Source organism: Xenopus tropicalis, chromosome 1 (assembly GCF_000004195.4).
Source record: "Xenopus tropicalis strain Nigerian chromosome 1, UCB_Xtro_10.0, whole genome shotgun sequence".
NCBI classification, from domain to species: domain Eukaryota; kingdom Metazoa; phylum Chordata; class Amphibia; order Anura; family Pipidae; genus Xenopus; species Xenopus tropicalis.
The window spans coordinates 197588368-197607048 of NC_030677.2; the positions used below are offsets into that span (position 1 = coordinate 197588368).

Consider the following 18681-nt stretch of genomic DNA (forward strand, 5'->3'; position numbering starts at 1 on the left):
TACGGCCGGAGGCTGGGCAAATATCAAACTAGGGTGCCTGGGAAAACCTGTTGGGCCAACACTGCATGGGGCAATAAATGTAGTTGTTGGGCAAACTATCATATACGATGGACCTGGCCCACTAGCTGAATTTCCAAATCTGGCAGATACTGTAGTTTCAGCAGATCTTAGTGTGCATTGCTAGATTTAAAGGAAAACTATACCCCCATAATGAATACTTAACCAACAGACAGTTTATATCATATTAAGTGACCTATTCATCATCATACCAAACTGGAATATATATCAGTAAATATTGCCCTTTTACACCCTTTCCCTTGAGCCGCCATTTAGTGATGGGCTGTGTGCTCCCTCAGAGATCAGCTGACAGGAAATAATGCAGCTCTAACTGTAACAGGAAGTAGTGTGGGAGTAAAAGGCAGAACTCTGCCCATTCATTGGCTGATGGGGCCTAGCATGTATGTGTGCCTTGGCTTGTTTGTGTGCACTGTGAATCCTATGATCTCAGGGGGCGGCCCTTAATTCTTAAAACGGCAGTTTTCTATTTAGGATTACCAAATGGCACATACTACTAAAAAGGCATATTTTTATGAAAATGGTTTATTAGATGAAGCAGGGTTTTACATATGAGGCATTTATTGTGTCATTTATATAAAGCCAACACATTTGCACAGCGCTTTACAGAGATTATACAACATTTACATCAGCCCCTGCTCCAGAGGAGCTTACAATCTTACAATCACATTCACACACATTATGACTGATTTAGTCAGACTCCGGTTACACTGCCTGTATGTTTTTGGAGTGTGGATAGAAACTGGAGAACCCACAGGAAACCCATGCAGATACAGGGAGAACATGGCTGTGCACCTTGGGCCTTAAGCCATTCCCGTGGGCAGAAATGCTGCCTAGATGAGCACTAAGGGTCGCTTGTATTGCACTTTAGTCAGGGGAAAGTGTAAATGGGCATTAATTATTATTATTATTTATATAGCGCTGTCAGCAGTCTGTAACACACTGAGCTGAGGGGCAACTTGGCAAAAAGTGATCTCAATGTCCCACAATCAGTGTTTGTAGGGTACTTTCTTCAATACCATTTGACAGCATCACAGTTGGTCGGCCATGACTGAAAATTTGACCTTTAGTACGTGGACGGGGCCTGGATTAGGGTAATGGGCCGCCCCAATTCCACCCCACTCCACCTCCATCCTGCCCATTCCCTCTTTCACCCTCTGGTTTTCCTGTTAAGCAGTAATAGCAAAGCTGGGCTATGTATGGCCTTTATTCAGTGGCTGCAACATGAATTATATGGAAACAATGTTACTGTCGATATTTTCTGTATATTCAATGCAATTTTCAGAAAATGTTAAGAAGGTTTTTCTCTTTATTTGTCTTCTATGTATAAAATACAGTCTGATATTTCAAAAAAAGATTTAGAATTGGAATGGGAAACACTGAATGAATGCTTTGAGCTGAAACCTGAACGCAAAATATAATGAACTCTTTCCGTCTTCAGATCTTGCGCTTTTTCCACTCCGGTTCATTGTCTGTTTCTTCCTCATCAGACTCCACCTCAGCAAAGACCGTGTTGGGCTGCGTCCTGAAACACATGGAAGTCATTGGATAAGTGAATGAAAATCACAGCCTATTGCTTTTCTGCATACATCCAGCTATCGGTATGTTTATTAACAAGGCAGCAAACCTGAGTGCCAGGCCCGGCAAATGGGTTCTGGCAAATGCCAGAGGGGCTGCTGTAAGATGCCAGTCACTATTTATTGGGCTGGGGGGGCTGTTTGGGCCTCTGTGTACTGGGAATGCCAGGGCCTGTTTTGAATGCCAGTCCTCCCCTGCCAAGCATTAAAGGAAACCCACACCAACAGTGGGATAATGTATATACTAACAAATGTACATACTGCCATGATCAAAAAAAGAACCAGAGATCCAAGGTTGGAACGCTAATCACTTGCCACATTGCTGCAAATAACTGATCATTGTTCATGTCTTTGATGTTGTGAAAGCAGCCATGTTTCTTACTGGCTCCTCCCTATTGGAAGTGATGCTGGGTACCACACACCTACACCATTGTGCCCACACACAACTTATATAACCATTATGTTTTCTGCTATAGATCAGGGCTGGAACTAGGGGAAGGCAGAAAGTCAGCTGCCTAGGGTACAATGATGGGGGGGGGAGGGGGCACTAGGCAGGTACCTCTTCTGACTACCACTAGTGTGGGATCTTTTACCCCCAACAGGGTTGCCTAGGGAGCCGACCCCCTTGGCCCGCCTCTGCAATAGATCACTTGGGGCTCCTGGCTAGGAAGGGGATATATTTCTAATAATTCTATAACAAGTACGGCAGGGAATATCCTTTGCCAGCAATATTCGTTTATTTTACACCTTAGCTTAGTGGTTCCCTGTGGGGTTTTGTATTTAAGGCTTAAAGCAACGACAAAGGGGCTCAGCCTCAATGCCAGTTAGGGAAATACTTGGGTCAAAGCCCTGTTAGATACTCCTGAAAGGCCAGCTGTAAGGTCAGTTAGGGTGATATATGGGGTTAAAACACATTTTCAACTACAGCTGATTGACAGATACAGTTTTACTATATGGATAAACTAAGTGGGGTACAGTCGAAAGTAGGAGCAGCCCACAATGGCCCTGTTCTAAGGCAGGCAGTAAGGAACGGGCTTAGTTGCACCTCCTAACATCCTCCTGTGACATCAAGAGGGTGGGTTGTAATTTGAAAGGGCAGGGCAATGACAAAAGTGGGCAGGGCAATGACAAAAGTGGGCATGGCAATGACAAAAGTGGGCAGGGCTATTAAAGTGGGCAGGACTATAATGTGGGCATGGACACAGGCCGGGTTATTGAGCTGATCTGGGTGGGAAAAAAGGGTAAACTTAGAGAGGATGGGGGTCAGGCCGGGGGGCATTGCAACTTTACCTCATCTACATTTCCAGTAAATATGTAATATTGGCCCAGCCTTGGCAGGTTTTTTACTGGCCCCCTAGTTGGCAACCCAAGGCACAAGGAGCAGAGCTAATTTGCAGCCCAAGGTCAGACTTTTTCAGCTCAGACCCCCCTGCAATCTAGGTTAGAGAAAACATTTGTGAGAAGCCTTGAACGATCTCCATATTGCTCAATAAAAATAATCAAATGTTAAGTAGAAAAAGACATATAAATGCTGTATATACTGTATGTATGATATGTATCAGTTATACAAAGTGGCATAAACACTCAATCAGCCTTTCTTCATTGTGCATTCAAAACAGTCGGAGAAAAGGAAATTACCGGTTACTGGAATAATCTGTGTATTTTTGTTCACAAACTTTAGGGCAGATAGAAAGTTGTACATAGAGACTCATAGCTTTCCTACTAGATGCCTTATTTATCCTTAAAATAAACCACCGAGACATTTAGTTCTGACTTTCTAGGTGACAGCAGCGGTGCCTCCGGCGCAGAAGGAACACTTGCCTTATTTTATCCGGCCGAGCCCAGGGAGAGATCAGAGCCGAGCCTGATAGAAAAGCTTATTTTAACGACAACAGCAATCAGGTCATTTCAGAAAAGTATATAAGGAGCAAAGGAACAGGAGCTATTTGCAGTGTTTACACGAGCGGAGGCAGTGATTTATCTGCTGCAATGTATAAAGGGCCGGGAATATGGGATATGGCACCCATGTGCTCTCCCTGCGCCCCTGCCGTGCCTCGGGCTATGAGTGCATTATGTGCATTATACGCAGGGTGTGAGCGGCTCCTGCACTCACTCATGGGGCTTGTCTGGGGGGGGCAAGGGGTAACATTTATTTTCTTTCTTTCCATTTATGTTGAAAGGTATAAAAGAGGTCAATCCAATAAAATAAAAAAAAAATCAAGCCCAAAAATGTAGATACAAAAATCTCTCATACCCAAGAAATGGAAAAGCACCTCCCCCCCCTCCTACGAGGAATGGCTTACAAATGTAGAGGAAATCCGCAAAATGGAAGAAATAACTTTCATGGTACAAAACAATAGTTCATACTATTGGAAAATATGGTCCCCTTGGATTAACCACGTACGTAACTTATGAACCAAATGGTACTTGGTCAAAGATATTTAGTTAAGGCCATTTGCTAGGAATAAACAATGTCTTTTTTGTCCATTGATAAAATGGTATGATATACTCTCATAAGCCAAAGTCTATCGCTTGTTAGTAGTAACTTATTGTCAGTTCTTGCTGTTACCTTCATCATACTAATTGTTGTAAATTTTGATTCCTCCCCCCTCCCTCCCTCTCCCTCTTTTCTTCTGTAGCCCCCCCACAAAATACAAAATAAATAAAGAATTGATAAAAAAAAAAAATGTAGATACAGTATGTATGTTTGCATGAAGTAGTTTAGGAACAGAAATATTTACTCAATACCCCTCTGAAACCATGCAATACCCTGACAGCCCCCCAAATGTGCATCCTTTCTACTCCTCTTCCCAACGTCTTTACAGGTACAGGTACGGGACCTGTTATCCAGAATGCTTGGGACCTGGGGATTTCCAGATAAGGGGTCTTTCCATAATTTGGATCTCCATAACTTAAGTCTGCTAAACATCATTTAAATATTGAATAAACCCAATAGGGTTGTTCTGCCCCCAATAAGGGGTAATTATATCTTAGTTGGGATCAAGTACAGGTACTGTTTTATTATTACAGAGAAAAGGGAATCATTTAACCATGAAATAAACCCAATAGGGCTGTTCTGCCCCCAATAAGGGGCAATTATATCTTAGTTGGGATCAAGTACAGGTACTGTTTTATTATTACAGAGAAAAGGGAATCATTTTTAAAAATTAGAATTATTTGCTTATAATTGAGTCTATAGGAGATGGCCTTTGGAACTTCCGAATAAGGGATACCATACCTGTATGGGGAACCCAATATACATAAAGCTCAGAATTACGGGAAAACCATCTGCCATAGACTCCAATTTTAACCAAATAATACTATTTTTTAAAAATGATTTCCTTATTTTCTAATAAAACAGTACCTTGTATTTGATGGCAACTAAGCTGCATACATCCAAATTGGTGTAAAAACAGTCCTATTGGGTTTATTTCATGTTTAAATGATTCCCTTTTCTCTGTAATAATAAAACAGTACCTGTACTTGATCCCAACTAAGATATAATTACCCCTTATTGGGGGCAGAACAGCCCTATTGGGTTTATTTCATGTTTAAATGATTCCCTTTTCTCTGTAATAATAAAACAGTACCTGTACTTGATCCCAACTAAGATATAATTACCCCTTATTGGGGGCAGAACAGCCCTATTGGGTTTATTTCATGTTTAAATGATTTTAAGAAATACAAAATACTGCCCTCAGTATACAAATCCACTGCAGTTCAGCCCTGTTTCTTTGCTGTACAGGTATAGGATATCTCTTATAGATAATGCTTGGGACCTGGGGTATTGCACATAAGTAAGTTCCATAATTTGGATCATCATACCCTAAACCTGCTAATAACCCCAATAGGATTGTTTTGCCTCCAATATGGATTTATGCAGCTTAGTTACCATCAAGTAGAAAGTACTGTTTTATTATTACAGAGGGAAAATTAACAACATATTTGAATTATCTGCTTAAAATGGACTGTATGGGACATTGCCTTTTTTGTAATTCAAAGATTTCTGGATATCAGGTTTCCAGATAAGAGATCCCAACACAAAGTGAGTCCCCCTGCAGGGAACTGCATAGTCCATCATCCACTGTCCCAAGTATCACTCCATTGGCTGCAAATCTTGTTGCCTGTTGCGCCCATAACCTGGTGAGCTATGAATCTGGTGCAGGCCTGCACTGGGGTTCACAATAGGCCCTGGTATTTCAGGTACACAGAGGCCCAAACAGCCCCCCCCCACCAGCCCAATAAATAGTGACTGACTATGGCACCTTACAGCAGCCCCTCTGGCATTTGCCAGAACCCACAGATTGCCAGTTTACCCTTCTGTGATCTTCTCATATTATCATGGTAACTGGAGTCAACACTATAAGGCAATATTACCCACACTGCACTGCATTAGCTACACAATTACATCAAGCACATTTCCTTGTTGTGGAGTCGGTTCTGGTCCCTCTGAGATTTTGTGCAAAAACCCATTTGCAATATATTACAGATTTGTATTATTATTACTGAAGCCCAGATCTGACTCATGGTGGTGCTGGTCCTTCAAGGGAAATGACTTTAGAAATCATTAAAAACCAATGTCAAGGATAAGAAATGGACTCTAAATAGGAGCAGTCATTCATATATTTATCTGCCTTTTCGGGTCAGCTGAAGAATTTCAAATTGAGCGTGTTCATTGCTACAACTGGTCAGGTCAAATTCTTCTCGGTGGTTCTTACTCAGAGGCTCTGATTCATTTGCTGCGTATAAAGCCGGCTGATACCGCAGACAGGATTAGAAACGATATGCATTCATCGGGCAATTACAGCAGAATAAACTGTGGGATTTGATGTCACTCCGCCAGCAATTTATTACAGAGGAAAGAGAACCACAAAATCAGTCATAGCTAGGACTTTAGGAAAGTCTGACATCCGAGCCCCACTGGAATGAATAGAGAGGCAGAGAGCGCACCAAGCGAGCAGACAATTACAGTAGGGAAACAGATAGGGATCAGCGCCGTCACTAATATGTCACTAATATGATTAGTGAAGGCCACGTTCAGAATAGCAGAGAACTTCAAAAATAGAATAAAGCTTGTTTTCTGTTGCTCTGATCAAAAAGGGGCAAAGGACCTTGGAATGAATGGCTGTAATCCTTGTGCTGATGGAGATAATGGCTGTATTTGGGTTCAACTCGGAGCGCTCAGCGGAGGATTAAGAAGAGTTTTTGAAATAGGAATCAGCATGTGTTTCTATAGGGAAACATGTCGCTGCTCCTAGAAATCTGATGTTATTACATTTTCTTCTACAGATTATTTTCTGGTATAGTTTTAAAAAAAAATAGTTTTATTAATTATTACTTTAAGAAAATGAATCTTAAAAATAAGTATTTAGAGATAAATTCCCTAAATCCTGCCCAAAAGTTGAAAGATGGGATTGCTGCAAAGACTCACCAGCCCGCTCAGCATTCTTGCCTTTCTACTCTAGATAAACTTCACCTGGAGCATAAAATTTTTAAAAACTAAAATAGAAAAATGCTGTATTGGATATATTGAACTTTCTGTACAGGTATGGGATCTGTTATCTGGAAACCCGATATCCAGAAAGCTCCGAATTACGAAAAGGCTGCCTCCCATAGACTCCATTTTAATCAAATAACTCAGATTTTTAAAATGGATTTCCTTTTTCTCTGTAATAACAAAACAGTGCTTTGTATTTGATCCCAACTAAGATACAATTACCCCTTATTGGGGGCAGAACAGCCCTATTGGGTTTATTTCATGGTTAAATGATTCCCTTTTCTCTGTAATAATAAAACAGTACCTGTACTTGATCCCAACTAAGATATAATTACCCCTTATTGGGGGCAGAACAGTCCTATTGGGTTTATTTAATGGTTAAATGATTCCCTTTTCTCTGTAATAATAAAACAGTACCTGTACTTGATCCCAACTAAGATATAATTACCCCTTATTGGGGGCAGAACAGTCCTATTGGGTTTATTTAATGGTTAAATGATTCCCTTTTCTCTGTAATAATAAAACAGTACCTGTACTTGATCCCAACTAAGATATAATTACCCCTTATTGGGGGCAGAACAGTCCTATTGGGTTTATTTCATGGTTAAATGATTCCCTTTTCTCTGTAATAATAAAACAGTGCTTTGTATTTGATCCCAACTAAGATACAACTAATCCTTGCTGGATGCAAAATAATCGTACTGGGTTTAATTCATGTTTTATTGATTTTTTAGTAGGTATGAAGATCCAAATTACGGAAAGACCCCTTATCCGGAATAACCTTGGTCCCGAGCATTCTGGATAACGGGTCCTATACCTGTACCAGTGCATATATACCATATTGAGCAGCCCATTGTTCACTATATAGCTAAAGTAATATGTACCAGCCTCTCCACAACGGTGATTAATATTACGTTTGTCTTCTCTTTATTGCTAAAATATTCTTTAGTTTCTACCAGACCAAAATAATATGGATGCATTCCCCTCCACAACCGTCCTTGTTCCATATTAAAGGGGATTAATATGAAGTTGTTCCTCTCTTTGATGCTAAACCAGTCGTTATCCTCTATTAGGTATTGGCTTTCCACTAGGTGTTGGAACATTGTTGGTGGAATTTCTTTCTTTGAGTTTGTCCATTGTTGTTGGAGGTCAGGGCTCTGTGCAAGACAGTCAAGTTCTTCCATTCTCATCTCAGCAATGTGGACACCTGGCTTTCCACAACTCTCTTCATTCCACAAGGGGAATTAACATGAAGTTGGTCCTCTCTTTGCAGCTAAAACAGTATTTTATGGACACTTGCCCTCCATAATGCTCTATGTTCCACATTGAAGAGGATTAACATGAAGTTGGTCCCCTCTTTGCAGATAAAATAGTCTTTTATGGACACTTGCCTCTCCATAACTCTCCATGTTGAAGAAGATTAACATAAAGTTGGTCCTATTTTTGTTGCCAAAATAGTCTTTTCCCTATATTAGATGTCAGCTTTCCGATAGATGTTGGAACATTGTTGGTTTCCTTCTTTCAATAAGGAAGAGGTGTTGAGTTGGCTGAAGTGAGGGCTTCTACCCTCATCTAAGCAATCCCTTTTTTTAACGTGTGTCCTGCAGAAATACATTGAAGAAAATGGACTTCCCAAACCTGTTGCCACATTACTTTCAACATTGTATGATGTAGCAATGAAGCAATGATAGGTGTGGCTGAAATATCTCATTCCAAATAAGTCAAATAACTATGCAGAATTTTATTGCATTCATAAAATGCACCACATCAACCTGTTTTGGTTCTCCTCGAACCGTCATCCTGACTAAATACTCACAGAACACTTAATGGTGTGACGGATACAATCTCATCTCTAACCCTTCTATGAGCCAAGGGGGGACCTGAACAAATACTGCCTAGCAAATCTCTGGTATTTCTCACTGGTTACGATACACTGTTTGGATACACATTATCTTGCTACTTTCAGACCAGAGTCCTGCAATGTGTGGTGCCAGTTGTGGATTGCAGTACAAAAAGCTTACAGTAGTGTTATAGCTTCTCCATTTTGCCAAGATCAGGACTTTGACAGAATTGTAGCATTTGTCGAGGCCTTTATTGCCTAACTTCTCTCTCATTTCTGTGGTCCTTCCCTCTGCCACAATGGGTATCTTTCCCTAGGCATGATGGGAAGTAAACTTCTTCATAAACTTAGAAGTGACACCAATGTGGAAGTTGTTGATTAACCTCGCGTCCCTGATTTACACAAGCGTTTCCTTTACATGAATAGTAACCTGTAGGCTGCTGTGTGCGTGTGAGAGTGTGTGTCTTGGAACCACATCACTAAATTCCGTGCAGTATTTCAGTAATGTACAAATTTAACCACAAGATTCTTGGCAGCCAAGAAATATTTCAGGGATAAGGTAGCCATGAAATATGCTGGTGCGCTGCATACTATGCACTCCTGCAATGCTTCAGCGCACTATTACTTGGCACATTTGTTATGCGATATGGATGTGAGAGTTTGAGGCCGGTTAGCCATGTACTTGCAGACACTGTATTTTATCACTCCTTTAGCCCCCTGCTGGGTGCTTGTATTCTGGTACATACCAAAATGCAGCATTTTAGTTAAGGATGAATAGAAAATTATTGAAGTTCCTACAGTTTTAAAACAACTTTTCAAGGTTTGCAGGCCCCGCACCAAAGCAGAAGAGACATGTGCAGGGCATCAATTGTAAAAGAGCTTTAGACTTGGGCCCTCAAGACCCGTGGATGGGTCACTTTGAGGGCCTGTCTGACTGATATCTAGCCAAAAATCAGGCAGATATAGGTCAGTGGTTTTGAAAATGCCCTACATATTGATGGCTAATTTGGCAAACATCTGCTCATCTTGTGACCTCGCCAAACAAGCAGATTTATTTGTAAATGGCTAATTAACTTGTTCATTCCAAAACAGTGATCTTTGGATAGGGTTGTCATCTGTCCAGTAATGGTTGGTAAAAAAAAAAAAAAACCAATTCACATCAGTGTTATTCTTCTTTACCATTATTAACAAACACAGGCTGTATTTTTTCCAGTGGCAGCCCAGAGTCCACATCTATTGGGTTTAGGAATAGGTGAATTGGCTAATTCTCCACCAAATTCAAAGTGATTAAAAAAATGCAAAGATGCAAATCCAACCAATCTCTGCTGGAATACAATTTGTTCTGGAGTATAAAACATGTTCTCAGAGTCTACAGTGGTTGCTTAAATAGTCTATCTGGGGACTGCTTTATTGCAGCAAGATTTTGATAGCCTAACACCATTACTGGAACCATTAAAGAATCACCTGTTAGTGCCCAAGGGCCATTGTTTCCTATAATGGCTGGACACAGTTGTCCCTCTTTTCTTCTGTAGCCCTCCCACTGTAATGTAAGCTCCTTACTAGAAGCCAGGGGAATAAATGTCATTAGTGAAACAGCCAGCCGTACAGTTTGTAGGTGTTCTCATAGCCTGTTCTGAGCACAGTTCATTGGTATAATTTGGGGGTACAGTTGTTGTTTACTGGCAGAAAACCCTAGAGCAGGCAGTCAGGTCAAAGTTTGGTTAGCAGCCACCCTTCCTAAAACATGTAAGTGAAACTGCTAAAGAGCGGCTGAAGAAGAATCAGGTTGTGGTCTTGGTCTGGCCCTTTTGAACTGTTGTGGCAAGGAACAAAGTGCACAAATGTCACAGTAATAAAACAGTTCAGAGCAAGAGAATGGGGTGAAATTCCGGAAAGGTGATGCGAGAGCCCATCAATAACAGAACTCATTCTGTTGAGGTTATGAATAAAGGGTTCCCATAATGTCTAACACAATGATATTTATTGTTGATTGGTTAAACCTATAGAAATAGTTATGGTCGCACTTGAGTTATCCTCCTTTCCTGTAAGGGATTAGACTTGGATCTAACCACAGGCTGAGCAAAATAGTGATAAACTACAGACCATCTCCCAGGGGTTCACAGATCTCTTCTTAGCACAGAATCTAAAAATGGTCATAAAATAGCTACTGCAAAAGTGCCGTCCAAATACCTACAGGTCTTTTCAACGAGGGCTGTCAAAATGGAAGTGAGCAGGGCAGATGTGGTCCTCCAAGAGAGTTGTAGTAAGTGAAGGCTGAAGGGTTGTAGGTCGAAATCCATGTTGCCCTGGACCCCTCTATGACTACAGACAGGATTGTCCTTTTGTAGTTGTGGTCAAGTCTTTTAAACCTGGTTTGGCCCCCCTAGAACTAATGGGGCCCTAAACAGGATTCTAGGGGTTTTTGCACAATATCTTTGAAGCTATGTAAAAGAGCTGTCACAGTGGTCATAAATCCTATCTGAAACCCACTTACAGCTATACCGTGTTTACAGACTTTAAAACCTGCTATGATAACTCCCCTTTAGAGAGAAATGGCTCATTTCTTTCTCTGCTGCAGGCTACCCCCCATGGCAGTTGGAAATTCTAAATTATTGACTCATAAAGGAATTGCTTTCTTACACCAGCACAAATAAGTGACACATTCTCACAACCTAATCCTTTCTGCTCCAAGAAAACCCACTGGCCTTGCTTACACAGTATGTGTGTGTTGTTGCTGGAAGCAGATGAAATATCAGTTTAAGGGTAATCACAATTATAACATTGATTAACTAAAACATAAAATTAAGATGCCCTTTCTGCTCTACCAAACTGCTTCACTAATAGTCCCAAACAGATCTGCACACTCAAAAACTGTATATAAAAAAAATGTACTTTACAAACGAACATGCATAGCCCTTTTTTATATCCAACCTGAACCCCTTAAACTGTTAAAGGGTACCTTTCGGTGGAAAATTGTTTCCCCCCAACGCAGGTGCAGGTACATGTCCATGTCCATACCCTGATTGATGGAAATATTACTATATTCAAAAGAACCCTGCCCCCTGTGAGCCTGTCCGCCCTAATATGACAGTATGGGCTCCCCAGACCAATTCAGAAGCTTATCTGCCTGTGTATGGGGTCCTCTGACCAGCCGGCGTATGGGGTCCTTTGACCGGCCGGTGTATGGGGTCCTCTGACCGGCCGGTGTATGGGGTCCTCTGACCGGCCGGCGTATGGGGTCCTCTGACCGGCCGGCGTATGGGGTCCTCTGACAACCCGGTGTATGAGGTCCTCTGACAACCCGGTGTATGAGGTCCTCTGACAGGCCGGTGTATGGGGTCCTCTGACCGGCCGGCGTATGGGGTCCTCTGACCGGCCGGCGTATGGGGTCCTCTGACCGGCCGGCGTATGGGGTCCTCTCACAGGCCGGCGTATGGGGTCCTCTGACAGGCCGGCGTATGGGGTCCTCTGACAGGCCGGTGTATGGGGTCCTCTGACAGGCCGGTGTATGGGGTCCTCTGACAGGCCGGTGTATGGGGTCCTCTGACAGGCCGGTGTATGGGGTCCTCTGACAGGCCGGTGTATGGGGTCCTCTGACAGGCCGGTGTATGGGGTCCTCTGACAGGCCGGTGTATGGGGTCCTCTGACAGGCCGGTGTATGGGGTCCTCTGACTGGCCGGTGTATGGGGTCCTCTGACAGGCCGGTGTATGGGGTCCTCTGACATAGAAGGTTTCATTTTCCAGTACAAGGAGCACATTGGCTCATTGAGGCAGTCCTCTCTCAGACATCTCGTATTCCCATTGTAATGTAATTGTTGGGTTCTAGGGCCAAACAATTGGATTAGGCCGATATTGCAAACCTTAGGTGGCCATAACGGGGAAGATTTGCTCGTTTGACAACTTCATTATAGTGCATGGCTACCTTTATATATTCCCCTATAGGGTACATTGTTCCATATAATAAAAGTGTAATGTCACAAGTCAAACATTATATTGTTATATATATATATATATATATATATATATATATACAGTGGTGTGAAAAACTATTTGCCCCCTTCCTGATTTCTTATTCTTTTGCATGTTTGTCACACTTAAATGTTTCTGCTCATCAAAAACCATTAACTATTAGTCAAAGATAACATAATCGAACACAAAATTCAGTTTTTAAATGAAGGTTTACATTATTAAGGGAGAAAAAAACTCCAAATCTACATGGCCCTGTGTGAAAAAGTGATTGCCCCCCTTGTTAAAAAATAACTTAACTGTGGTTTATCACACCTGAGTTCAATTTCTGTAGTCACCCCCAGGCCTGATTACTGCCACACCTGTTTCAATCAAGAAATCACTTAAATAGGAGCTACCTGACACAGAGAAGTAGACCAAAAGCACCTCAAAAGCTAGACATCATGCCAAGATCCAAAGAAATTCAGGAACAAATGAGAACAAAAGTAATTGAGATCTATCAGTCTGGTAAAGGTTATAAAGCCATTTCTAAAGCTTTGGGACTCCAGCGAACCACAGTGAGAGCCATTATCCACAAATGGCAAAAACATGGAACAGTGGTGAACCTTCCCAGGAGTGGCCGGCCGACCAAAATTACCCCAAGAGCTCATAGACAACTCATCCGAGAGGCCACAAAAGACCCCAGGACAACTTCTAAAGAACTGCAGGCCTCACTTGCCTCAATTAAGGTCAGTGTTCACGACTCCACCATAAGAAAGAGACTGGGCAAAAACGGCCTTCATGGCAGATTTCCAAGGCGCAAACCACTTTTAAGCAAAAAGAACATTATGGCTCGTCTCAATTTTGCTAAAAAACATCTCAATGATTGCCAAGACTTTTGGGAAAATACCTTGTGGACCGACGAGACAAAAGTTGAACTTTTTGGAAGGTGCGTGTCCCGTTACATCTGGCGTAAAAGTAACACAGCATTTCAGAAAAAGAACATCATACCAACAGTAAAATATGGTGGTGGTAGTGTGATGGTCTGGGGTTGTTTTGCTGCTTCAGGACCTGGAAGGCTTGCTGTGATAGATGGAACCATGAATTCTACTGTCTACCAAAAAATCCTGAAGGAGAATGTCCGGCCATCTGTTCGTCAACTCAAGCTGAAGCGATCTTGGGTGCTGCAGCAGGACAATGGCCCAAAACACACCAACAAATCCACCTCTGAATGGCTGAAGAAAAACAAAATGAAGACTTTGGAGTGGCCTAGTCAAAGTCCTGACCTGAACCCTATTGAGATGTTGTGGCATGACCTTAAAAAGGCGGTTCATGCTAGAAAACCCTCAAATAAAGCTGAATTACAACAATTCTGCAAAGATGAGTGGGCCAAAATTCCTCCAAAAGACTCGTTGCAAGTTATCGCAAAAGCTTGATTGCAGTTATTGCTGCTAAGGGTGGCCCAACCAGTTATTAGGTTCAGGGGGCAATTACTTTTTCACACAGGACCATGTAGGTTTGGATTTTTTTTCTCCCTAAATAATAAAAACCCTCATTTAAAAACTGCATTTTGTGTTTACTTGTGTTATCTTTGACTAATAGTTAAATGTGTTTGATGATCAGAAACATTTTGTGTGACAAACATGCAAAAGAATAAGAAATCAGGAAGGGGGCAAATAGTTTTTCACACCACTGTATATATATATATATACACATTATATTGTTCAACTATTCAGTACTGATATCGGCAAAATTATAATATACTTTTAATGTCAAATATAAAAATATGAGACGTCCTATGACCCACATAAAGGGACAAGGCCACAAACTGGAACAAGAACCCCATAAAGGAGCAAGTATCCAATAAAGTAGTCAAATGTCTGGGTGTTAGCAAGAAAATGTAAAAATGTAAGGCCAAATATGCTGCATTTTATTCAATAACATATATAGAATTTTTTTCCTAATTATTTCCTTTCATGCTAGAAGATAAAGGAGAAAGAAAGAGAAAACATCGGTACAATTGGTCCCGTTTAAGCGCCATCGTATCCAGAAGGGGTTTCTGACAAAGGCACAGGAACATGCTGGGATTTTCCAGAGAGGAATTTGAGCTGAAGAAAATGCAAAATTCAAACACACACAGAACCAAACTCACTAAAGCACCTGTCACTTATGAGTAATTTTGCCTTCGAAAAATTCCATCCCCAGAAGCCACAACACAAAGGTAATTGAGTATCGTCTGATGCCGTCTTATGAACTTCATACTTTACATATTAGGTTACATACATGACACCTGCAATGTTACAGCCATGAAAGATTTAATAGCCGGCTATTTCAGAAGGGTCGCCGTGCCGCGCTCGGGACGATTGCATTACAGTCTCTTCTTAGACGTAGCCGGAGGGGAAAAAAAGCCGACCTTGAAGTGGTCAGGGTGCAGGCCGAAAACACTATTATCTTACACAGAAGGCGATACATTAACCTATATTTGTATATATGAGCCAGGCGGAACAATGGGCAACAGCATGGGAGCTTGACAGCTATTGTCATACATGTTAATTGGGACTAAATAAATATTTCTACTTGAACGCCCAAGTTAACCCTTTGACTGGAGCTGTGCGATGACATCTGTTTTGGATATGGAACGCACAATGCTAATGATATGGTAAATACTCCTCTGACAGCTTAGGCTGCTGAACATTTATTAAATCCGGCGACTGGTGGGCTGAGCTGCCCCAGAGCCATTATGGTTCTCATTAGAGCAATCTCACTTGGTTGGCAGAGGGGTGGAATGGAATAAAGTATTGTTTATGAGCATGCTGCGGTATGATGATATGCGGGGGCTTCTCAAAATTGTGCCCCGGGATGTGCTGCTTAATTAAAGGGGAATTCAGCTTAGAATTAGCTTTTGGTATAAAGTAGACCTAGAACTGAAGGCCACTGGGGGTTCTGGAAGCCCATTATCCCAGGTGCAATATGGCAGTCACAATTGTGCAGGTATAATAAGAAAAAATGACCCTTGTGTTTTTGTCTGCAGCAAATCAGGAGGAGTGCTCGAGAGCCTCAATATGCCAAGCTCCCCCCATTCATTTTGCCAGTATATAAAATGTTATTAATTTACAGTCAGGCTCCAATCATGTCAGCCATGGCGACTGTGATCAGTCCATGGAGAAACATTTCCCAGGGATCTCTTTTAAAGAATATAGAAAATGCATGGAATGGGTGGAGACCATGCCAGGTCAGGTTGGACGCGGGTTGGGAGCAGTCAGGCATACCTACCAAAGGTCCTAATTTTTTGCAGGACAGTCCCGATTTTAACAGCTCAGCCCGCAGTCCTGGATTCTTACTGAAAAGTCCCTCATTTCCCTTTGATCTCCTGCACTAAACCCCAAAAAAGATACAAAGTTTCTCAAACTTAATTAGATAAGTAGCTTTTGGCAGAGCCCAGAATACTCACCCCCCACACTGAGATACAATTGTAACTAATAAGCTAAACTCTTGGGGGAACTGAGACTCACAGCTTAAGGGCTCTGGCACACGAGGCGATTTGTCGCCGGCGATTTTTAAAAGAGCGATTTGGAGACAAGACAGCGACAAGACGCCAATGCTAAATCAATGGAAATCGCCAGCGTCAAAACATACGAGGCTACTTCAAATCGCCTGCTGTTTCAAATCGCACACAGACCCTTTTCTGAGCGACTTGAGTAAACATGAGGGGGGGTTAACTGTTGAGTGTACCATGGGTAGCAGATCGCCTGGAGCTCAACTCGCATGAAATCTCTTCGTGGGTATTGTCGTGGCAACTTGTCGCCAAAGCGCCAGGGGGAAAAAACGCAGGCGACAAATCTCCTTGTGTGCCAGAGCCCTAAAGGGCAATTTCCCCATCATTAGCACAACTTTAATAACACATAAAACAAGACTCCCAAACCCCCAGCAATGTGCTCAAACTTTACATAACCTGCCAAATTTTGTAAAATGGGAGTGGTATTTAGGGGGTGTGGTCACAAAAATGGGAGTGTTTAGAAAATTTTCACCACGTTACGTGCGGCATTTCTTTTTGTCCCTCTTTGCATTCTTCAAATGTTAGGGGGTATGAGGTTAGGGTCGGGGGTATGAGGATGGGGTTGTCCCGCACACATTACTAAACAGCAGGCAGGGTCGGGCAATCTATAGAGTCTGACAAGTACTGTAAGGTGCCATAGACAGTCACTATTTAGTGGACTGGTGGGGGGGCAATTGGGCCTCTGTGTACTTGATATGCCAGGGGCTGTTTTAGATCCCAGTCTGGAGCTGGTCAGCAGCACAGGTTCACTATGGAATAATCTAGTTCTGCTTTCGCCATAAATCTACCCTGTGCTATTACCCATTATGACAGTATGTACAGGTGCTTTACATATGAGCTACGCATACAGATACACAGCACTGAGGATGCCCTAGAAGTATATTCCCAGAAGCCTTACTTGGAATATGCTGGAGCAACCCAATAAGGATTTTTTTCTGCATCTTTTGCATGTCGAAGTATAGCTTCTCGTGGGTTGCTGTCATCAGTCTTATCTAGCGCAATGTTCTTCACGATAAATGAAGATAAGGTGCCTCCGTGGGTACCCACTCTGCCCCCACGACCTGAGAAACAAAGAACAATTAAGAGACATATGTAACAAACCGAGGGAACTGGGTGGTTTTCAAACAACTCACAAGACATTCGCACTAGCTCCGGCCCAGCGGCCTCAGGAATCCGCAAAGTCCAACCATGGAACTATGATAACATGGACTTAGTAATCTATTTTCAAACACAGGGTCCTGCTGAAAGATTTTATTCTCTTAATTTAGATGACAAAGTTTATCATAGGCAAAATAGGTCATGAATGGAGCCAATGATTGTTGTCCGAATACCAATCTAAAGGTTACCTTGACAGGGAGCTCCAGTTATGCAAAGCCTCAGAGAATCCCAGGCATGGACAGACCCCGTGCCTTAAAGAGACACTGTTAGCAGCACAGGGTAAACAGGAAATATTTTCTGCGGATTGCATGATACCATTTAGTGACTATATGAGCTCGAGTTGTCAGGATAACCAAGAAACGACTATGTGTTTGATCAGCTAGGGCTGATTTTTATGGTACAAAAGGCAGAATATGCCCCTGAATCAGGAGGAACACGGCAGGGGACACACACATAAAAGCACAAGGGAATTATTATATTGTGTAACTTATGGCCATCGTGCAACTGTTGAACTGTCCCCACTGATATTGGGCAGCCTTCAGCATCACTATGACAATGGCCAAGGCAGGTGTGCTCTTCCGGCTGTAGTCTGGATTACCGTGATAGCAGATGCCAAGTATCACAAAGTATGCACAAAGGCAAGACTAAAAGTGCAATGCTGGCAGAGCAGAAAATCCCATAGAAATATAAATAAAATGCTCCTTTAGACCTAGCCCCTAAGTACTGTAGGCCTGCAGGAAGGACACACAAACAGGTTCTTCACTGGAGCAGTGCCAGCATGAGGATAAGCAGCACAGGCCGACTCCAGGGGTCTCCGACTTCCCACCGCCTGCGGCTATTCATAGACCAGCAATTACAGACATCTCTATTAAGGGATTCTTCTGAACACTTGCTTCCTCTGTGTGACACACTGGCACTTGGCATCAAAGGCTCTCGCTCGTATAGAGTTACATGTCTGTTTTGGTAGTGAAAGCAACGCTGCCAGATTGTGTGTGGTGTGCCTACAGATGAATTACATAATTTTATTCTCCAT

General features: G+C 42.2%; 1 protein-coding gene across 3 annotated transcripts in view; it reads right to left on the reverse strand.

Annotated features, from left to right (window-relative positions):
* Window positions 1-582: 582 nt before the first annotated feature.
* Window positions 583-18681, reverse strand: part of wdr70 (WD repeat domain 70) — a 165347-nt gene continuing 147248 nt past the window's right edge. For all 3 annotated transcript variants that reach the window (NM_001079324.2, XM_012965934.3, XM_012965940.3), the window contains 2 exon segments: window positions 583-1600; window positions 17389-17551. In NM_001079324.2, coding sequence (NP_001072792.1) covers window positions 1513-1600; window positions 17389-17551 — 251 coding nt within the window. In that variant the 3' untranslated portion in view covers window positions 583-1512.